Genomic DNA, 23,037 nt, shown 5'->3' on the forward strand with positions numbered 1-23,037 from the left:
CAAAAACGAATGTAGACATTAATAAATGCATTTATATAGCTTCCAAAATATATTTTTTTACAATTGAGGAGTACCAAGTTGGCAGTAGCTTCAATACAGCGCCCCCTGTCAGTCATCCAAGGTTTATACTCATTATTGGTTGAAACCTCTTGCTTTGAAATTAATTTCCATCACTGGAGGTTGGTGGCACCTTATTTGGGGAGGATGGCCTTGTAGTAATGGCAGGAACATAATAAGTGGAATGGTATCAAAGAGGTTTCCATGTGTTTGATGTAATTCAATTCACTCAGTTCCAGCCATTATTATGAGCATCCTCCCCTCAGCAGCCTCCTGTGATTTCCAACATCCAGAAATTGAACATAAATATTTAAGGCTAGATGCAGTTTTTAGTGATGAAATTATTTAGATACAATGGATTCGTTTTTAATGAAATCATTCAGATGTATTAACATTGCAAGTTTTTTTGTCAGCCTTCTAAAGTCTTGGTGGTTTTGGTTTACAAACAATAACTGAGACATTGGAAATCTAGTGGAAATAGGAAAGGGAAGAAAAAATGATCCATATTATAAGAAGGTGCAAGTCAATAATTTGTGTTTCTCTGTGCATTATAGAACAACATAAATAATATGTTGGAAACATTAAACACTTGTAGAAATTGTCAGGGAATGCAAAGGAAATGCATGAGGGGAAGAAATGTCAGCAAGATAAAGGAATAGCATCAGCAATCCAGTGTTTATATATGTAATTAGTTTCAACTCGTCGGACAACTGCACAGCATGCATTCAATACACTGATCTGACCTCCCACAATCGAACGGATCAAGTTCTCTCACACCCATCTCCAGCAGCGTATGGAGCTGGAGGCAAGAGCTGAAAATGACCAGGAAGATGCTCTACAAATGTCGGCACCCAGCGAAGACACGTTTCCGAGGTGAGCAGGACGACTATGAGATGAGGTTACGTCCGGATGCCACCAGGCCTCAAGCAAAGTCGGGAGAATATGAATAATGGGACAAGGACACAAAAATGTGGATTTCTGAGGAGGAATAGAGGGAACAAATAGGAAGAAGAGGTCGAAGAGAATGAGGAAAGCAGAGGTTTGGATTTGAATTTGAGGAAGATGGCGATAAAAATGGAGATAGGGTGTTGAAGAAGACTGGTGTCAAGTGCAAACAGAGTGAGCTGTGCGCCAGACCGAATTCTGGAGGTGAAATGGAAGTGAATGAGGGCGAGTTAAGTGAGGTGGAAATTGTGTTGAAGAACTCGAAACCTGAGCCTGGCATCAATGGACATGATAAAGAAGAATCTGGTCCAGTAGGAGTGACATTTTTGTAGAAAGGGGATCCTTGCTTTTTAGCGGATCCATTTCTGGTTTCAGGGTGGATGAGAAAGGAGGTGAGTGCATTTGAATCAGTGAAGGTAACCTGTTGTGAACTTGTGATATTTGTTTGTATTTATTATGACCAGAGGGAGTGGACGCTCTATGTCACGCTACTTGGGTCAAGATCTGCACCATTGAAAGGAATGATTTCTGGGGTAGTGTTAAGTGTAAAGGTGAAGTTGAAGATTCCTGGTGTTTGTGATGCCTGCTGTTTGGTGCAACCCAGACCCGGTGGGGAGCGCTGTGAAACCGTCACTGTCAGCCCTTTTGAGTTGTGTCGGTCTTTACCTGACAAAGTCAAGTTAGGATATATCAGTTATCCTGTTTGAGCGTTTGTGCCGGATCCACTGCGCTGTTTCAGGTGCAACGTGTACGGTCATGTAGCAGCAGTTTGTAGGAGGGAGATTCCAAGATGTGGGAAGTGTGCAGGAGGGCGTGGGATATAAAGGATTGTGTCGTTTCTGTGGATAAAGTTGTGTGTCAACTGTAAGAGTGCCCATGTTGCTGGGGATCGGAAGTGTCCGGGGGGAGAGAGGCAGGTTGAGGTGGCTAGAGTCAGAGTAGTGCAGGTGTTGTATGCTGAGGCAGTGAAAAAAGTAGAGTAGTAGATCTGTGCCAGCACAGAGGGATAGGCCAACCAGTGATATATGCTTCTGTAACGTTGGTTTCTTAGCTTTCATAGCAATGGTTATTAACTAACGCAGAAATGGAACATAAATCACAGAAAATAGATGTTGTGGTGGCAGCTGCAGAAAAGTATTTGGATATACAAGATTTGACTTCAGAAGAGTTCCAGGGTGTGTTGAGTGGTGGTGTCCCGTCCTCCCAGGCCTTTCGCATGTTGCATGAGCAGATAGGGTCAAAGTAGCTGAATGGTATAGTGGGTTTTTAATGAGTGTAGGGTTAGTTGGAAGGGTGTTTTATTTCTATATATGTGTGTGTGTATTAGTATTAAAGTATAGCCTAATGGATTTTTATATTGTAGTCCAGTTGAGGGCGGTAATGCAACATATTGGATGCCAAAGGGTAAAGTCTACAAAACTTTGTCCACTCTGTTCATAACAGATTTTTGTTTTGGGAACAGAAAATTCACAGAAAATTCAATTGAGATCAAATGTTTCATCATGAGAATTTGCAGAATGTCGGCCAAAACCCATCACGTTTCATCTTCTCCCACTGCCGGCCAGTGGGTTTCCTTTCACTACCATATTTGGTAATGACTGGAAACGCAAAGCGGATGCTTCACATTTATACATCCGGTGAAGTATCTGTAGCATTGATCGCAACGTTGTACGGATTGTTTTGTTTACGCTACCGCGAAACGCAGAGTTGCTGATGAATTGGTTTGGATTTGGCTTCAACGGCTTTGGGCAAATACGAGCGAATGAAAAATTGACTGATGGGGAAAGTGCCGGAGATGCCAACGTGACATATCCAATCTCTATTGATATTGTTTGTCGGAATCTGGAAGAGGAGCCTGTCCAAATCTGTCAACATAATAGCAATGTTGATACGCAGATCAGGACGAGTTGGAGTCGAAGAGCAGCTCTGCATTCAAATAGTGAGTAGAGTACTCAATTCGATCATCCTTTACGAAAAGAGATTGCAGTTAGAGCTTAGTATAACTGCAGTATGCTGACAAATCCTGCGTCCAAAATAACCATCGACTGCAGTTTCAAAACGGCTATATTTTTTTGTAAGGGCTGCCTTCTCGTGATTGTAACTCTGCAAGTCTGCAACCCGCTCAACCAGAGACCGCAGTGAAAGGTTGAAAACTGCATGAACCAGTTTCAAGTGTATCAATGAAGTTCCAACCATGTACCTCAATTCGCCAACCTACATGGACTGTTTCAAAGTTTCCACTTAACTGTATCATTTGTTTACGTTTCAGGTGATGGAAGGCTGTGTCTGGCAGGTTTTGGAGTAGGGACCCCCAGTCAGAGAGGTTGTGGCTGCTGTGTAGAGGAAAGCCGAGGGTGCCAGGATGCACATATCAGCGAGGGATATCTGGCCCTGTCTTTCACAGACAGAGTAGAGTGCTGGAACTCTGAGCGAAATGAGAAGAAACCAGGATGGAGTATGGTGATTCCAGATAATACTGGTATTGATTCATACTGACTGGAGCTGTAGCATAGTTGGTACCACCCACAACCCCTAGAATTAAGTAAATATTGTTATTTCCCCCACTCAGGTCCATGGCAAATATATTGAAGCTCTAATCAAGTTGCATTTCAATAATGTTGTAATCATAATGTATTCTTGTGTTTTGTAGGGCCCTCACTAGCATTCCCATTAGTTCCAGGAGGGTACATAGCTTCCAACCCTCCCTTTTACCGCCCACTTTCCCCACAACTACTGGCTGTTAGCCTGGCACTAGGCACAGAGCACGCAGTCCTCCTCACTGCCTCTGGAGACATCTACACCTGGGGCTCAGGCAGGTGAAGACAACAAATGTCATGTTTCGTAAATGAATTAACAAATCCTGTACAACAGTTTAGTCAATAGGCATTTTTTCAGCACACCTTTCATAGGTTACTGATTACTATTTTGGGTACATCAGACATGGCAAAATGAACGACAGCTTAGGATCTGTATTAAATGTTCTGAAAACCTTGCTCCCTGGTGTTGTTGGCAGCCATGGGCAGCTGGGACATGGGGACCTGAGCCCGCAGGAGGAGCCCAGAGCAATGGAGGCACTAATGGGTATGCCCATGAGCACTGTGGCCGCCGGGGGTTGGCACTCTGTCTGCACCAGTGGTAAGAGGGATGGAATGGATGGAACTTACAAAAGAATGATAAAGTAGAGTGATTGCATTACATTATTCAGTCAATGTGATCACCAGTCTGGTCCACAGCTGGGGGAGACCTGTACGTGTGGGGCTGGAATGAGAGTGGCCAGGTGGGACTGCCATCACAAGCCCTAAGAGGAGAGCAGCAGAAGAGCCAGGACACAGGTCTGCCTGTCTGAAATCTGTGTTGTATTTTGGGAGGGCAGACCCACCAGCTCAGCTTGTTTTAATATTCAGTGTTCATGCAGGCAAATGGATGATACTTAAAGACCCCAAATTGGCTGCGTTGCAAAACACCTACATTGAGGTTCTGGACTGGTGTAGATATTGTTTATCTGAACTGCTGTATGTTTAGGTGGTGCCAGCACATGTGAAGATCAAGAGGAGAGCAACGACGAGGTGTTCATATCAATACAGGCCTTCCCAGCCCTGGTGGATGTTACTAAGTCATGTGAGGTCAGCAAGATCAGCTGTGGGTCGCGTCACACTGCCGCAGTCACAAGTAAGAGCCCTTTACACAAGCTGCCTCAAACTGCTAATTTAGAGAGATGACACTGAGTATTTTTTCTATTTATTTTCCAGGTACAGGTGATCTCTACACTTGGGGCTGGGGTAAGCTTTAAATGTCAAATATTCTAGTCTACATGGCTTTGAGTAGGCCTGTGTATTGAATAAATAGCCATTATGTATTTCAGCTAGGAATTCATATCAATGAATGGATAGACATGGCCTTTTCTCATATGCACGGCTACACGCTTTGCATTTGCCACCGTTTCAGGTGAATACGGCCAGCTGGGACAGGGGACTGTGAACAGTTCAGACGAGCCAAGACGGGTAGAGTTTTTCAAGGACCAGGGGCTGCGTGTGGTGGATGTAGTGTGTGGACCATGGAACACCTTTGTTTCTGCTATCAAAGAGGACCCCTCTCTCCATCCTGACACAAATATCCTTAATCCTCTGTAACCAAGGACTACATAGAATGGAAAAACTGCCTGTAGGAGTTGAGCACTAAGGACGGTGCACAGATTGATTGACTAGCTGTTTATTTTTTCAGACAAATAAAGTGAAGTCAGTGACTAAGACTTGATTACTTTTATTATAGCTATTTATAAATTTAAAAAACTTTAACAGTTAACCACATAAGGATACATTATTTATTGATAATTGCCGTCCAATTAACCTCTTAAACAACAATTATAAGATACTAGCTTCCATTCCAGTAAAACGCTTAAAATATGGTCTTTCTAGTTTGATTAATGAGTGCCAATCTGGATTTTTGAAAGGGTATCATATTTCAAACAATAATCAGGCTGGTCTTGGACTTGATGGAATATAGTGATTTATTAGATGACAATCCTGCTATTACATTTTTTTTATTTCAAAAACGCGTTTAATACTGTTAGTCGTGAGTTTATTTTACATACATTGCACCACTCTCAACAAATTAATATCCAATTTCATTTGGAAAAATACGCCACACAAGATCAGGAAGGATGTCCTTACCAACAAGACTTGTGATGGTGGTCTTAATGTTTTAGATTTTATGCTGTTTAACCAGACTACAAAAGTCAACTGGATTAAGAAGTGTCTCAAAAAACCTTAGGCTTTTGAATATAATATCACATTTTATTTTCCAGAAAATTGTGGGGCTTCATTATATGCAGTGGGTAATATTTCTGTTAAATTAGCAACATTTCATAAATAAGGTCTAATGTGCTGGTCCTTGTTATACAAGCACAACTTCTCTCCACACAAATAATTTATTTGGAATAACAGTGATTTTAGATATAGAAATAAAACCTTATGAAAAAAATAATTTATTTTACAATAACATATTTGTGGTTAATCAACTTATACATGATCATGGTAATCTTTATACCTACAATGAATTATTAGCCAAATATAACTTTGTTATGTTGTGTAAGGAATATTACATTTTAATGGAAGCTATTCCCAATGGAATCCTTCCTTACTTTACTGAAGGATCGATCAAGCTTTTCATTACATGCAGTGATAGTGTAGAAATTAATGGCATCAATATATTAGATAAGAAATGTAACAACAATTTAGTCAGAGAAATTAACAGGAAGTTTACCTCCGCTGCAATTTTTCAATGGGCATCTTCAATTGATGTGACACGGCAGCATGCGTGGACTCATCCACATAAATATAGTACCAGTCAAAAGTTTGGACACACATACTCATTCAAGGGGTTCTTTATTTTTTACTATTTTCTACATTGTAGAATAATAGTGAAGACATCAAAACTATGAAATAACACATATGGAATCATGTAGTAACCAAAAAAGTGTTAAACAAATCAAAATAAATTGTATATTTTAGATTCTTCAAAGTAGCCACACTTTGCCTTGATGACAGTTTTGCACACTCTTGGCATTCTCTCAACCAGCTTCATGAGGAATGCTTTTCCAACAATCTTGAAGGAGTTCCCACATATGCTGAGCACATGTTGGATGCTTTTCCTTCAATCTGCGGTCCAACTCATCCCAAACCATCTCAATTGGGTTGAGGTCGGGCGATTGTGGAGGCCAGGTCATCTGACGCAGCACCATCACTCTCCTTGGTCAAATAGCCCTTGTGTTTTGGGTCATTGTCCTGTTGAAAAACAAATGATAGTCACACTAAGCGTAAACCAGATGGGATGGCGTATCGCTGTAGAATGCTGTGGTAGCCATGCTGGTTAAGTGTGCCTTGAATTCTAAATAAATCACTGACAGTGTCACCAGCAAAGCACCATCACACCTCCTCCTCTCTGCTTCACGTGGGAACCACACATGCAGAGATCATCCGTTCACCTACTCTGCCTCTCAAAGACACAGCAGTTGAAACCAAAAATCTCAAATTTGGACTAAACAGACCAAAGGATAGCACCCGATGTCACAGGAAGGCCAAAAAGATAATCAGGGACAACAACCACATGAGCCACTGCCTGTTCACCCTGCTATCATCCAGAAGGCGAGGTCAGTACAGGTGCATCACAGCTGGGACCGAGAGACTGAAAAACAGCTTCTATCTCAAGACCATCAGACTGTTAAATAGTTATCACTAGCACATAGAGACTGCTGCCTATATACAGTTGAAGTCGGAAGTTTACATACACCTTAGCCAAATACATTTAAACTCAGTTTTCACAATTCCTGACATTTAATCCTAGTAAAAATTCCCTGTCTTATGTCAGTTAAGATCACCACTTTATTTTAAGAATGTGAAATGTCAGATTAATAGCTGAGAGAATGATTTATTTCAGCTTTTATTTCTTTCATCACATTCCCAGTGGGTCAGAAGTTTACATACACTCAATTAGTATTTGGTAGCATTGCCTTTAAATTGCTTAACTTGGGTCAAATGTTTCGGGTAGCCTTCCACAAGCTTCCCACAATAAGTTGGGTGAATTTTGGCCCATTCCTCCTGACAGAGCAAGTGTAACGGAGTCAGGTTTGTAGGCCTACTTGCTCACACACGCTTTTTCAGTTCTGCCCAAAAATTTTCCATAGGATTGAGGTCAGGGCTTTGTGATGGCCACTCCAATACCTTGACTTTGTTGTCCTTAAGCCATTCTGCAACAACTTTGGACAATGACCCAAGCATACTTCCATTTGGAAGACCCATTTGCGACCAAGCTCTATCTTCCTGACTGATGTCTTGCGATGTTGCTTCAATATATCCACATAATATTTGTTCTTCATGATGCCCTCTATTTTGTGAAGTGCACCAGTCCCTCCTGCAGCAAAGCACCCCCACAACATGATGCTGCCACCCCTGTGCTTCACGGTTGGGATGGTGTTCTTCGGCTTGCAAGCTTCCCCCTTTTTCCTCCAAACATAACAATGGTCATTATGGCCAAACAGTTCTATTTTTGTTTCCTCAGACCAGAGGACATTTCTCCAAAAAGTATGATCTTTGTCCCCATGTGCAGTTGCGAACCGTAGTCTGGCTTTTTTTATGGCAGTTTTGGAGCAGTGGTTTCTTCCTTGCTGAGCGGCCTTTCAGGTTATGTCGATATAGGACTTGTTTTACTGTGGATATAGATACTTTTGTACCTGTTTCCTCCAGCATCTTCACAAGGTCCTTTGCTGTTGTTCTGGGAATGATTTGCACTTTTCGCACAAAAGTACGTTCATCTCTAGGAGACAGAACGCATCTCCTTCCTGAGCGGTATAACTGCTGTGTGGTCCTATGGTGTTTATACTTGCGTACTATTGTTTGTACAGATGAACATGGTACCTTCAGGTATTTGGAAATTGCTCCCAAGGATGAACCAGACTTGTGGAGGTCTACAATGTTTTTTCTAATGTCTCGGCTGATTTCTTTTGATTTTCCCATGATGTCAAGCAAAGAGGCACTGAGTTGCAAGGTAGGCCTTGAAACTCTTAGTGAATGTAAACTTCTGACCCACTGGAATTGTGATGATACATTAAATGAAAAGTGAAATAACTTGTCTGTAAACAATTGTTAGAAAATGTACTTGTGTAATGCACAAATTAGATGTCCTCACCGACTTGCCAAAACTATAGTTTGTTAACAAGAAATTTGTGGGGTGGTTGAAAAACGAGTTTTAATGACTCCAACCTAAGTGTATGTAAACTTCTGACTTCAACTGTACATGATCAAATACAAATCTTAGAATCAACTATTAAAGACTACTGGAACCCACTGGATTCTCCAATTACATTGAATGAACTACAGGACAAAATACAAACCCTCCAACCCAAAAAAGACTGTGGGGTTGATGGTATTCTAAATTAAATGATAAAATATACAGACCACAAATTCCAATTGGCTAAACTTAAACTCTAACATCATCCTCAGCTCTGGCATCTTCCCCAATATTTGGAACCAAGGACTGATCACCCCAATCCACAAAAGTGGAGACAAATTTGACCCCAATAACTACCGGGGATATGCATCAACAGCATGTCACGCCCTGGCCATAGAGAGGGTTTTGTTCTCTATTTTGGTTAGGCCAGGGTGTGACTAGGGTGGGCGTTCGATGTTCCTTTTTCTATGTTTTTGTATTTCTTTGTTTTGGGCCGAGTATGGTTCCTAATCAGAGGCAGCTGTTTATCATTGTCTCTGATTAGGAATCATACTTAGGCAGCCTTTTCCCACCTGTGCTTTGTGGGATCTTGTGTTTGTGTAGCTGCCTGTGAGTAGCCCAGAACGTAACGCTTCGTTTTCTTCTGTATTGTTTTGGTGAGTTTCATATTTATTAAACATGTGGAACTCTAACCACGCTGCACCTTGGTCTACTCCTTTAGACGATCGTGACACAGCAAAATCAAATGTATTTATATAGCACTTCGTACATCAGCTGATATCTCAAAGTGCTGTACAGAAACCCAGCCTAAAACCCCAAACAGCAAGCAATGCATGTGAAAGAAGCACGGTGGCTAGGAAAAACTCCCTAGGAAGAAACCTAGAGAGGAACCAGGCTATGAGGGGTGGCCAGTCCTCTTCTAGCTGTGCCAGGTGGATATTATAACAGAACATGGTCAAGTTGTTAAAATGTTCATAAATGACCAGCATGGTCAAATAATAATCATAGTAGTTGTCGAGGGTGCAACAAGTCAGCAACTCAAGTGTCAGTTGGCTTTTTCATAGCCGATCTTTGAGAGTATCTCTACCGCTCCTGCTGTCTCTAGAGAGTTGAGAACAGCAGGTCGGGGACAGGTAGCACGTCCGGTGAACAGGTCAGGGTTCCATAGCCGCAGGCAGAACAGTTGAAACTGGAGCAGCAGCACGGCCAGGTGGACTGGGGACAGCAAGGAGTCATCATGCCAGGTAGTCCTGAGGCATGGTCCTAGGGCTCAGGTCCTCCGAGAGAGAGAAATTTTTAAATTCACACAGGACACCGGATAAGACAAGAGAAATACTCCAGATGTAACAGACTGACCCTAGCCCCCCGACACATAAACTACTGCAACCTTGGGAAAATCCGCTGCATTGTCATTAACAGCAGACTCCTACATTTCCTCAGTGAAAACAATGTAGTGAGCAAATGCCAAATTGGTTTTTTACCAAATTACCATACAACATACGTATTCACCCTTCTCACCCTAATTGACAAACAAACAAAACAAAGGCAAAGTCTTCTCATGCTTTGTGGATTTCAAAAAAGCTTTAGACTCAATTTGGCATGAGGGTCTGCGATACAATTTGATGGAAAGGGGTGTTAGGGGAAAAACATACAACATTATAAAATCCATGTACACAAACAACAAGTGTGCGGTTAAAATTGGCACAAAAAAACACATTTCTTTCCACAGGGCTGGGGGGTGAGACAAGGACGCAGCTTAAAGCCCACCCTCTTCAACAAATTGGCGAGGGCACTAGAACAGTCTGCAGCACCCGGCCTCACCCTACTAGAATCTGAAGTCAAATGTCTACTGTTTGCTGATGATCTGGTGTGTCTGTCCCCAACCAAGAGGGCCTACAGCAGCACCTAGATCTTCTGCACAGATTCTGTCAGACCTGGGCCCTGACAATAAATCTCAGTAAGACAAAAATAATGGTGTTCCAAAAAAGGTCAATTTGCCAGGACCACGAATACCATTTCCATCTAGACACCGTTGCCCTAGGGTACACAAAAAAACAATACATACCTCGGCCTAAACATCAGCACCACAGGTAACTTCCACAAAGCTGTGAACAATCTGAGAGAGAAGTCAAGAAGGGCCTTTATGCCATCAAAAGGAACATAAAATTTGACATACCAATTAGGATCTGGCTACAAATACTTTAATCAGTTACAGAACCCATTGCCCTTTATGGTTATGAGGTCTGGGGTCGCTCACCAACCAAGAATTCACAAAATGGGACAAATACCAAATTGAGACTGCGTGCAGAATTCCGCAAAAATATCTTCTGTGTACAACGTAAAACATGCATGCAGAGCAGAATTAGACCGATACCCGCTAATGATCAAAATCCTGAAAAGAGATGTCAAATTATACAACCACCTAAAAGGAAGCGATTCCCAAGCCATCCATAACAAAGCCATTACCTACAGAGAAATGAACCTGGAGAAGAGCCCCCTAAGCAAGCTGGTCCTGGGGCTCTGTTCACAAACACAAACAGACCCCACAGAGCCCCAGGACAGCAACACAATTACACCCAACCAAATCATGAGAAAACAAAAATATAATTACTTGACACATTGGAAATAATTAACCAAAAAACAGAGCAAACTAGAATGCTATTTGGCCCTAAAGAGAGAATACACAGTGGCAGAATACCTGACCACTGTGACTGACCCAAAATTAAGGAAATCTTTGACTATGTACAGACTTAGTGAGCATAGCCTTGCTATTGAGAGGGGCCGCCGAAGGCAGACTGGCTCTCAAGAGAAGATAGGCTATGTGCCACATTGCCCACAACATGAAGTGGAAACTGAGTAGCACTTCCTGACCTCCTGTCAAATGTATGACCATATTAGAGACACATATTTCCCTCAGATCACACAGACCCATAAAGAATTCGAAAACAAATCCCATTTTGATAAACTCCCATATGTATTGGGTGAAATACCAGTGTGCAATCACAGCAGCAAGATTTGTGACCTGTTGCAACAAGAAAAAGGCATCCAGTGAAAAACAAAACATCATTGTGAATACAACCCATATGTATGTTTATTTTCCATTTTGTACTTTAACTATTTGTACATTGTTACAACACTATATAGATATGACATTTGAAATGTCTATTCTTTTGGAACTTTTGTGAGTGTAATCTTCACTGTTAATTTTTTATTTCACTTTTGTTTATTATCTATTTCACTTGCTTTGGCAATGTAAACATATGTTTCCCATTCCAATAAAGCCCTTAAATTTAATTGAAAAAAATTGAGAGGCGACCAGAATAAGGTGAGAGGGGTCTGGGACAAGGGGTGTGTTCGTAAATTCAATCTGGAGTGCCAGAGTGCGCTCAGGGCATTTGTAAATTCATAGCATTGTCAGATTGTCAGTTTGTAATTTCAGAGCGCACAACGGCAGTCAAGCACCCAAGCTAAGTGGCTAACATCGGCTAGCTTGCAAGCTACTTCCAGAAATAAATGAGAGAACACCTCACTCTGACCATTTTACTTGCTCAAGCAGAGCTGGTTAGGCTGTTTTCATGTTATCTAGGGCGTCGGTGACTGCAACTGTGCTGCTGGCAACAACTTAATTACGCTTTATTTTGCCAACGTTTACTGACAGCGGCCATATTCAAAGGGTGTTGTGCGTTTGTAAATTCATGAGTTATTCTGCGCGAGAATGCTCTGAAATCAGAGTAGATAACCATTGAATCGCATGACTATACCATTTGGCTAAGAATTAAGTAAATAATCATGTCAATAAACGTTGGGTAGTTAGTTAATATTCTGCCTGGCAAGTTCGATGTATTAGTAGCCAACTAACGTTAGGTAACTAGCTAACATACGGTATATATTGCTGTAATGCTATGCGGTTTGTAAGGATAGCATAGCAAACAAATTGTCAGTCAACGTAACTTATTTGAAAAGGCATTACTTTATTACATTTTTCAAAATGTTCTTAACATTTGTCATAATTAGTTAAAGCAATTAAATTGTATCTGCTCTCGCCGGACTTCGGCTGCATATTTTCTGCCATTTTCTTCAAATCTGAAAAGTTATGAAGCCACACCCATTTCCTGAAGAATGGCATGAGCTTGGGTGCTTGACTGCGATTGTAAGGTCAGAATGCTCAAATCAACCATACTCCTCCGTCCCCGAACATCCACTGTGCGCACAAACGGACAATGCTCTGAATTTATGAGCACACTCCCGCACTGCGGGTTGAATTTAGGATCACACCCGAAGAAGTCATAAAATGTTAAATGACTCATTTGTTATGCTAACTAGATAGCAAGAGGTTGCATAGCAACAGCATCAACTGGTAGACGGATGAAGAGCTAGTAAGCTCAAATGAAAGGATACTATTCGTTTACAGTATACTAAAATGAACTAATAGTATATAGTATACTCATTAAGTATGTAGTATACAGTATGTTAGAATGGGTATTCAAACACAGCTTTCGTATTTTGGCGAATTTAGTACGTCATCCGGGAACTTTTGGCATACTAACTATATCCATACTATGACCAATAAGCATACTATATACTCAATTCACGTCACAAATAGTATGGTGAGTATGACTATTCGAACACAACTCAGGTCTGGGTTCCATTGGCGCAGGCAGCCGCAGAATAGCAGGTGGCACGTCCGGCATTTCTACTTAATAATATTACGTACATTCCAGAAAGGGAAGTGGCTCCTTTGGAAAGTTATCAGAAGTTATCTAGCTAAACAAACAGAAGAAGGGAAACATGGGAACAACAGCAAGTCAATTAGGGAAGGATCTGCTCTCAGAATATCAGGTGACAAAAGATATATCTAACGTGAATTAGATATCTAGCCAAGAAAGTGTACACAACAAGTTGTTGGCCATTGTAGTTACTAGGTTAGGGAATAACTAACCAAGTTGTTTTTAGCCAGCTCGCTATTTATCGTTACTTTTTGCCCTCATAAAAGTGTCGCGGCTCAGCTTGAATTATTGCCTATATTAACTAGCGAGTGCGTTTTCAGCTTTTGACGACTGTTAGCTAGCTAGTAGGACAACTTGTTGAGCACATTGCAAGTGACAAACTGATAAAAGCAAGAAGTTGTGGTAAAAATATAGAATGTGTGTGTGTGTGTGTGTAGTATTAGAAAATAATGTATCCCTTCCAGGAGCTGATATTTTTTACAAAACCAGAAATTCTGTTGTAAGTAACTAGCTTTATTCATGATCATTTCAATTGACTGATACTGTTGTTTTCAATATCCTATTTGATACAAATACAGTATATAAATACATAGGCTCCATTTTGCCAGAGCTTAACGTTCTTGGCAACTGAAATTTACAACGAAATTTGATCGGCAAGATGGATTGTTTGAACTAGGTTGGAATGATTTGTCATTTTAAATGTATTGCTAAAGGGACTTGATGAACAATCAACATCCATACAGGCAGAGCTAAGTTTGTTTGATGCTTCTTTTCTGTAGGGCACACAAGCGATTCAGTGAACTCCTCTCCAAAGAGGACAGAAACTTCACCAGTGTGCCCATGGAGAAAGTCCTTTCACTGCCAGAACTCAAGGTGACAAGATTGCAATTGAAATTCTACTCCATTACTAATACTTGAATGTTGTTACAAATCATTGTAACATGTTGGATTTCCTTTCGTCCCTAATGTTTATGTTCTGTCCCCACCCTTTAGGCCAACCCTTTCAGGAAAAGGATCTGCCATGTGTTCTCAACATCTGATATGAAAGATGGAAGTCTCACCTTTGAGGACTTCCTTGATCTCTTGAGTGCCTTCAGCGATTCAGCTACACTGGAAATCAAGTCCCACTACGCATTCTGCATTTTTAGTAATACAATTGTTGGGAATTCTTGGGGTGTATGTATTCATGGATGTCTGGCAGTGTGTGGGTGGCTGGTGAAAACATAAAATGGGAATTGTTGAAGCTGGTGAACTGTTTGACTGAAGACACAAGGCTTACACCTGAAGAGATGAGGCAGCTCATCAGCAATGTAAATTTACAGATTAAGGCCACTATTGGTTCTCCCAATGTGAGCCTACCTCAAGGAAGACCTGCTGTGTACGATATAGTCAGGTCTGCTTTGTATGATTTCAAGTCTCCGTCTGCAATATCCAAGGGTAAAGCAACTACTTATTTACTTTTCAATATTACAGATTCTCTGAGTCAGATATAGACAAAGATGGGACAGTAAATCTGTCAGAGTTCCAACATGTTATCGAGGTCACCAGATTTCATCAGGTGAGTTGAAATCCGATTAGAATATCTCTCCATAAGCGCAACATTTTAACTATGTACCCCCCTCTAATATTCCACGTTTTTCTTCAGTTCTTTTAAGATTGTGCTGTGAAGTCTACGAATAACACACCAGGATATGGATGCTTTGGATTCTGTTCTATTCATACTAAGAGGACCTCTTCTATTTTTTCATTGTAATACTAATAACTTTGAGATTTTGCCTTAAATTATACGGAGTGGCTTCCCCCCACCCCCAGACTAAAGGTTCCTAAGCTTCTGGGTGTGTGCGGATCACACACTGCGCATGTTTTTACCTCTACTTGACGCATACATTTGTGTGGTCTCTTTCCTTTCACATTTCTCATTGTTAATCGTGAATGATAGAGATAATGGAGTCTTTTTGTAGGCACCAACTTCGCCGTGGTTCGTTGGACAAAGCCTAAGGGGAAATTAATGATGTTTTTGGATAAACGGCCAAAATAAGTTTAGGTAAACACGGGCTTAAGAGATTTTTTGGTTCTGAGAATCTTCATATAATCTAAAAAATAAAAAACATAGCACAAAGGCTTAATTCATAAAGGTCATGTTAACTGACTGGTATTATCTGATAGAACAAAACATAAGATCTCAGCCTGTGTTGACTTATTTTTGCCATTTATTCCAAAACCCTATTCTTTCCCAGTTCATTTTTCACATTGGGATGGCTGAACGAATCAAAGGTAACTAATTTCCTGGGTTTTAGGACTACAAGCTGGCGAGCTCTGATAATTCTTCAAGTTTTTACCGGTTAAAGGTCCATTCAGCATCTGCATACCAACCATTTGATCTCATCAGTTTCATGGGATATGCATTTAGATCTTCTTGTGTTGTTGTTGTTTCGAATGATGGGCTAGTGGGCAAATTTTAGAGCAGATGTTAAACTGTAGCATAGTTTAGGCTGTGTTTTTGCCTAGTGGCCACATAAGGAAAGGTTTTTTTTTTGTCTGACAGTAATGTCATACTATTATATTCGGTTCTGTTTTGTAGAATAGTATCATTGGGATCTTGCAGACATTGAATCAGCTTTGATCAAACTTTATTAAACAAGCACCATTAGCCAGAGTAGCCTGTTCTATATGAATAGAGCAGAGTGTGCGTAAAGTAGAGAATCATTTTTCCGGGGGTGAAAAGGTTTGGGAAAAGTCTGATCCACAGCCTAAATTATATTAGTCTGTAGATTAATATTTTCTGTTTGAAAATGTATTTCTACATCATGTCAGTGCTCTCTTAATGGATAAGAGTTATATCACCTTGTTTCAATGAGGTTGAAACAAGGTCTATTTTTTTTATATCTTATATGTGGCAAGCAATAATTTTGCTATGAGATCCCCCAGAAGTTCGATAGAACAGGAGTTGAGTTTGGGGGTCGTTTTTCTGTGTGTGGCCACTGCTCATGCTCTCAAAATGTTGGCGCCCAGCAAAGACAAGTTTCTGAGGTGAGCAGGACGATTATGAGATGGGAGTTATGTCGGGATGCCACTGGCCGCAAGCAAAGTCGGGAAAAGAGGAATATTGGGACAGGGACACAGAAAGGTGGATTTCTGAGGAGGAATGGAGGAGAAAGAAGAGGTCAAAGAGAATGAGGAAAGCAGAGGTTGGATTTGAATTTGAGGAAGATGGCGATAAAAATGTAGACGGAGGTCATAGCCGTGGAAAGTAGGGGTGCATTTTTTCACAAAAGTAGTGCACTGGGCCTTTAACAATCAAGTATTGGTGGTCAGTGCCCCCGCCCCATGAAATATTCTCTGAGAAGCCTCAATCGTTGATACAATGTTTCAAAATGCTCAGAAACACCTTGTTGATGTAATGCTTCAGTATTTGCAGAATGTTTCCCTTCCCTGGCAAATAATGCAGACCAGCAAACACAAAAATGAACTGGACTCACACATTATAAGGAACAGCTCTGAATGCAGAGAAACAATTTTGGTGGGAAACGCACAAGACAATAACACTGGCATAGTACACCGTACTATCCAAAAATGTCTAAAGATCTGCATGCCAGTTATGATTTTCATATAAGTATTGTAGGCTACTCAACTGTGCCCAGAAAATGTCTAACTGCCCACAAACTGATTAGCCTAATTCCAGCTGGCTACAAGACAGAGTTGCTGTCCATTTAGCCACCCCATGGAGCTCCACCATGCCTACCTGTACCAAGGCGGTGCTGAATCACAGGCGCAGCCTTAACGTGTAGATTTTTCTTCATTCTTCATTTATGCGTCCTTGTCGATTGTAGGCCTAAGTAATTTCTTTGATGTATGCATTTTTTTCAATTTATGTGTAGGATTTATCTGAGATAGTTTGCATTCGAAGTCAGTTGTTTTATGCTCCGGTTATTTTACATTGATGTCGGCCTTGATAGCGTGTATTATGCATCTATGTCATTATGCACTGTTCCACAAGTAGGCTAAATGAGTCTATGTAGGCTATGTATGAAGTTATGGTATGGGCAGGCATAAGCTACGGGACAAAGGTCCTGAGGCCCATTGTCATGCCATTCATTTGTCGCCATTACCTCATGTTTTAGCATGATAATACATGGCCTCATGTCGCAAGGATCTGTACACAATTCCTGCAAGCTGAAATTGTCCCAGTTCTTCCATGGTCTGCATACTCACCCATTGAGCATGTTTGGGATGCTCTGGATTGACATGTACAACAGCGTGTTCCTGTTCCCACCAATATCCAGCAACTTCGCACAGCCATTGAAGAGAAGTGGGACAACATTCCACGGGCCATAATCAGCAGCCTGATCAACTCAATGAGATGGTGATGTGTCGCACTGCATGAGGCAAATAGTGGTCACACCAAACACTGACTGGTTTTCTTATCCACACCCCTACGTTTTTTTAAGGTAACTGTGACCAACAAATGCATATCTGTATTCCCAGTCATGTGAAATCCATAGATTAGAGCGTATTGAATTTATTTCAGTTGACTGAATTCCTTAAATGAACTGTAAAATCTAAAAACATTATTGCATGTTGCATTTATATTTTTGAACAGTGTAGCTACAGATGCTAACCTTTCTTACAGCCAAATTGAGAACAGCAAGTCGCCAACACGTTTCAACTACAGTAACTGGGCTTTTGTTGACAGTGTTTGTTTGTCTGGATTTGATGACTGAACTTCCACCACAAGCCGGCTGGACCGACAGGATAGGCAGAGACTGAAACTGAGGACCTTGAGAAAGTTGTCCATGTCATTAGTCTGGTCACATCCGAGGCTGCCCACCTGGGAAGTCTGATGTGCATGCCAGGTGGGGTGTGTGTGCATTGTTGTGGCCCAGGGGGTCCTGCTTTGGTGCCAATTATGAATCTGCCTTCAACGTGGCTCTGTGGGAGCTGGCTGGACATTTACCATTCAAGAACAGACATGACTTTGAACACAGCACTGAAAAAGATGTGATGGCCATCATTTAGAGGTATCTGCTGCCTGACCAAGAGTTCCTTCTGTTGGAATAGCAAATAACTGCACATTTACAGAAATACTTTTAAGCCTGACTTACCTGGAAGAGAACATCAGTGTCAGTATAGTTGAGATAAGTGTTACTGTGGTATATTTAAGCAATAAGGCACGAGGGGGGTGTGGTATATGCCACAGCTAAGGGCTGTTATTATGTACGACGCATCAGGGAGTGCCTGGATATCGTGTGGCTCAGTTGGTAGAGCATGGTGTTTGCAACGCCAGGGTTGTGGGTTCGATTCCCACGGGGGACCAGTACGGGGGGAAAAATTATGAAATGTATGCATTCACTACTGTAAGTTGCTCTGGATAAGAGCATCTGCTAAAATGTAAATGGATACAGCCATTAGCCCTGATATATTGGCCATATACCACAAACTCCTGAGGTGCTTTATTGCTATTTTAAACTGGTTACCAACGTAATTAGAGCAGTAAAAATATTTGTCGTCATACCCATGGTATACGGTCTGATATACCACAGCTGTCAGCCAATCAGCATTCAGGGCTGGAACCACCCAGTTTATAATTTGTCCTTAACCATTTAAATTACTGTCAATGTGTACAGAGCCTGGTGGTTGACTATGTACTTTGCCCACAATTATTTTGGGCTACAATTCCACTAACTAAAATTCAACTCCCTACACATACTGTCCAAACTGAGTATATGCTTTATGCTTATATTTATTGGGCATTAAAAAGTAGCTCAACAGATTTCAATGGAATAAAACATACTTGAAATCATAGTACTTTTATTATGTTTCTGATGTATTACCATTAGTAGCTAATTTCCTTTCCTCCCACCATAATAGAACTCCAAAAACACACAGGTTGTCTCTTTTTGCGAGCCAGGCTCATTCAAAGGCCGCACAACGGCGAGTTACTCCAGCATTAGGACTATACAGATCTAGGTGAGCAACGTATATGACAGTGGTCTGTGTGGACTTTTTAGAAGTTCAAGCAGCCACTGTCACTGAAATATTTACTGCAATCACTGCACTCATACACATTTTCCCCAGTGTGACTTTTCTGATTACACATGATTGGGTAAAGCAGTTTTTCTACATACAGGACACCTGTATGATTTCGCCCCTGTGACTCCTCATCATGTGAAATGTCAGACGGAAGCTAGTGCTGAAACACTTGTCACAATGACTGCAGCTATATCCTTTACCTCCTGCATGAATTTTCATGTGCCTTTTCAGACTATTGCGAACGCTGAATTCTTTGCCACAATCAGAACATTGATACGGTTTATCCCCTGTGTGGGTTCTCATGTGCACAATCAGATCCCTATTGCTAGTGAAGCATTTACTACAAACATGACAACACATCCTATCTGCAATGTGAGTTTGGATGTGATGTTTCATACTTTCTGTGGACTCAAAACATTTTCCACACACACCACAAATATGTTCTTTCTCATTTGTATGAGTTTGCACATGTTTCATTAACGAACCCATGTACTGGAAAGACTTTCCACACACTTTACAACGGCAAGGAGCATTATCCCTTTGCCTGGGTGATTTCAGATCGGACGACTCTGTGGATTTTCTACCCTTAGTATTCATATGGGAGCTTTGTCTTTTTCCTGTCCATCTTTTCTTTGATTTGACTGGTTTAAAACCTGACGGAGGCCCTACGACTCCCATCCAATCAATGTTTTCCCTCTGAGCTGCAGAACAGTATGGATTTCTTGCATAATTAGGCTGAAAATCATTGGTTGGTTCTGATAATCTGTAGTCCTCTCCACCAGTTTCTGTTTTGATATGTGCAGTTGAGGTGCTGGGTAGAGAGTCTCTCTCTTCTTTTCCCTCATTCTGGGCTTGATAAAGATATGAGTGCCGAGTTGGGTCCTCACAGTCAGGTTCCATAAAGGCATTAGTGAATATGGAGTCTTTGGTATCATCTTCCAGCTCTTGAAGCTGCTCTTCCCACTGACTGGTCCTGAGTTCCTCCTGTTCCTCCTTTATCTGTGTAGGCTCTGGGTCCTCCTGTCCCAGACTGGGGCTCCACTCCTGCACACACTGCTGCTGCTCGGGGGGAACCTGTTCCGAGACTGACTGTTGGAGGATGTCTAGAGGCAAGTAGAAAGGAAGGATGAGATATAGAAAACCTGTAAGCCTACAATAGAGAGCATTATTAACAGCGTATTTTTGTAGACATTGTAGGGTTTTTGGATAAACACAGAAAATGTGGTCTGTGGTAAACACAGGCTCAGATCTTACTGTTCTATGAGATCATCATCAGCTAACGTTACTTTTTGTGAAGCATGTATTTAATCAAAACAAGCACATAAAGGCTTCTTAATTCATAAAGGTTATGTTAACTGACTGATCATCTCATTGAACAAAACGTACTGTATGAGATCTCCTAAGCCTGTGTTAACCTCAGACCTTATTTTCGTAGTTTATCCTAAAACCCCATTCTTTAAGAAGCATCAGACCCAACCGAACTGCATTCTTCCCCATTCATTTCCCTCCATAGGAATGGCTGAACGAACCAGATAACTCATTTCCGGTTTTTAGGACTACAAGCGGGCGAGTTCTATGACTATTCAGACATAAACGACATAACTATGTACCTGTAAAAGCTGATGTGATATTTTCTATCCACTTCCATACAATAATGGTTGACTAGACAAACATAATCACAAACCTGCTCTGTTTAGCTTTATGAGAGCGATTTCAAGCTGCCTCTGTAGACGGTCATTTTCCTCATTTGAACGGGAAACTTCTTCTGCTATCGTTTTTTCAACTGCCCATAATATCTCCTCAGCAGCAGTTCTTAATCGCTCATTGAGAAACACTCTTAACAGCTGTATTTTAGACATTTTAGATTACGTTTAGTAGCTTCCGAGCTAGCTAGTTCCTGGTTTCTGTCCGTTTCCGCGGGCAACCTTATCTGGTTGGAGGTAACACATTAATTTATCACCACCTGCTGGAGTGGAGTACGAGAAGATCGGTTCAGTTTATGGAAATCTTTTCAAATACAAAATGCACCCCATGACATATTGACTGAAGTATCACTAAATTTGCATTTAACATTTACATTTAAGTCATTTAGCAGACGCTCTTATCCAGAGCGACTTACAAATTGGTGCATTCACCTTATGATATCCAGTGGAACAACCACTTTACAATAGTGCATCTAAATTTTGTAAGGGGGGGTTAGAAGGATTACTTTATCCTATCCCAGGTATTCCTTAAAGAGGTGGGGTTTCAGGTGTCTCCGGAAGGCGGTGATTGACTCCGCTGTCCTGGCGTCGTGAGGGAGCTTGTTCCACCATTGGGGTGCCAGAGCAGCGAACAGTTTTGACTGGGCTGAGCGGGAACTGTGCTTCCTCAGAGGTAGGGGGGCCAGCAGACCAGAGGTGGATGAACGCAGTGCCCTTGTCACGAATCACATATCTACATTATATATTAATCCTATATTTTAACCTTCTCAGGTGAGATGTGGATAATTTGACGGGAGGGACGTGTGATATAATTAAAAGTGTCTTAATAATAACAAATTAATAATACAGAATCATAATGTGTAGCAGTATGTAATATACTATCAATTTTTTCGATATGTGTGCTCTACTGATGTCTGATCCAGGCTGTATCACATCCGGCCGTGATTGGGAGTCCCATATGGCGGCGCACAATTGGCCCAACATCGTCCGGGTTTGGCCGGGGTAGGCCGTCATTGTAAATAAGAATTTGTTCTTAACTGACTTGCCTCGTTAAATAAAGGTTAAATATATATTTTTTTAATGATCTGGGTTTGATTGGTTATACCTAGGAATTCCTATAGGGGCAGGGTTGCCATATTTGTGATTTATTTTGTACTGTAAATTGGCCTAATACTATTGGTCGTGGGTTGCAGGTTTTTGGGCTACTTCTAAGTTACACAGCGACCGCCATGGCATTTCTCTTTAAAAACAAATTGTATTTCACTGTGACATGCTATTGCTGACTATCAGGCAGTGCTGTTGCTGAGTTACTGAGTGGTGGGTGGGGCCGGAGGTGTGCGTGTGCAGCTTAGTCCACGTGAGTGAGAGGAGATTGAGCAGCACACAAGCAGGCAGTGGAAGGTAGGCTATTTAATTTGAACAAAGCTAGCTGCTAAATCGTTCAGTTTACATCTTGCCTACCTTTTCCCTAGGCTACTGAAGACTCTGAAATAAGATGTAGGCCTATAAGGAGCTATAGGCTATGTGCATTTTCACTACATGGCCAAAAGTATGTGGACAAACCTTAACATTAGTGGATTCGGCTATTTCAGCCATACCCGTTTCTGACAGATGTATAAAATTGAGCACATAGCCATGCGATCTCCATAGACAAACATTGGCAGTAGAATGAGCTGTGCAGAGGAGCTCAGTGACTTTCAACATGGCACCGTCATAGGATGCCACCTTTCCAACAAGTCAGTTGGTAAAATTTCTGCCCTGCTAGAGCTGCCCCGGTCAACTGTAAGTGCTGTTATTGTGACATGAAAACGTCTAGGAGCAACAATGGCTTAGCCGTGAAGTGGTAGGCC

General features: G+C 41.4%; 2 protein-coding genes and 1 long non-coding RNA gene across 5 annotated transcripts; 2 read left to right on the forward strand and 1 right to left on the reverse strand.

The window, feature by feature from the left end:
* The first annotated feature begins 2,637 nt into the window (after positions 1–2,637).
* rccd1 (RCC1 domain containing 1) lies at positions 2,638–5,249 on the forward strand. Of its 3 annotated transcripts, none has more exons than XM_029758725.1 (9): positions 2,638–2,941; positions 3,082–3,147; positions 3,272–3,481; positions 3,653–3,818; positions 4,016–4,137; positions 4,224–4,334; positions 4,525–4,671; positions 4,752–4,781; positions 4,948–5,249. In XM_029758725.1, exons 1-9 carry the CDS (start codon positions 2,716–2,718, stop codon positions 5,130–5,132), a joined length of 1,263 nt encoding a protein of 420 aa, XP_029614585.1. In that variant the 5' UTR covers positions 2,638–2,715; the 3' UTR covers positions 5,133–5,249. The 3 variants fall into 3 exon arrangements, with proteins under 3 accessions (XP_029614585.1, XP_029614586.1, XP_029614587.1); XM_029758726.1 differs by having other exon boundaries at positions 4,236–4,334; XM_029758727.1 differs by lacking the exon at positions 3,082–3,147.
* An 8,104-nt stretch (positions 5,250–13,353) lies between these two features.
* On the forward strand, positions 13,354–15,153 carry LOC115197325 (uncharacterized). The gene is made up of 3 exons (XR_003878994.1): positions 13,354–13,566; positions 14,234–14,327; positions 14,448–15,153. It is a non-coding gene; the product is annotated as an uncharacterized LOC115197325 (long non-coding RNA).
* Positions 15,154–19,242: 4,089 nt separating this feature from the next.
* On the reverse strand, positions 19,243–21,583 carry LOC115197326 (zinc finger protein with KRAB and SCAN domains 8). Its single transcript, XM_029758728.1, has 2 exons — positions 21,169–21,583; positions 19,243–20,587 (listed from the first exon to the last, which is right to left on the reverse strand). The coding sequence occupies exons 1-2, from the start codon at positions 21,341–21,343 to the stop codon at positions 19,572–19,574; spliced, it is 1,191 nt and encodes a 396-aa protein (XP_029614588.1). The 5' UTR covers positions 21,344–21,583; the 3' UTR covers positions 19,243–19,571.
* Positions 21,584–23,037: the final 1,454 nt, after the last annotated feature.

Source organism: Salmo trutta, chromosome 7, assembly GCF_901001165.1.
Source record: "Salmo trutta chromosome 7, fSalTru1.1, whole genome shotgun sequence".
NCBI lineage: Eukaryota > Metazoa > Chordata > Actinopteri > Salmoniformes > Salmonidae > Salmo > Salmo trutta.

Excerpts from the sequence above, each read along its gene's own strand:
- rccd1 (XM_029758725.1), top strand. The coding sequence starts at position 2,716 with ATGAATTGGTTTGGATTTGGCTTCAACGGCTTTGGGCAAATACGAGCG. Across the intron at positions 2,942-3,081 it reads AGCAGCTCTGCATTCAAATA|GGCTGCCTTCTCGTGATTGT; the intron begins GTGAGTAGAGTA and ends TTTTTTTGTAAG. Across the intron at positions 4,672-4,751 it reads TCACACTGCCGCAGTCACAA|GTACAGGTGATCTCTACACT; the intron begins GTAAGAGCCCTT and ends TTTATTTTCCAG.
- LOC115197326 (XM_029758728.1), bottom strand. The coding sequence starts at position 21,343 with ATGTCTAAAATACAGCTGTTAAGAGTGTTTCTCAATGAGCGATTAAGA. Across the intron at positions 20,588-21,168 it reads CATAAAGCTAAACAGAGCAG|ACATCCTCCAACAGTCAGTC; the intron begins GTTTGTGATTAT and ends ACTTGCCTCTAG.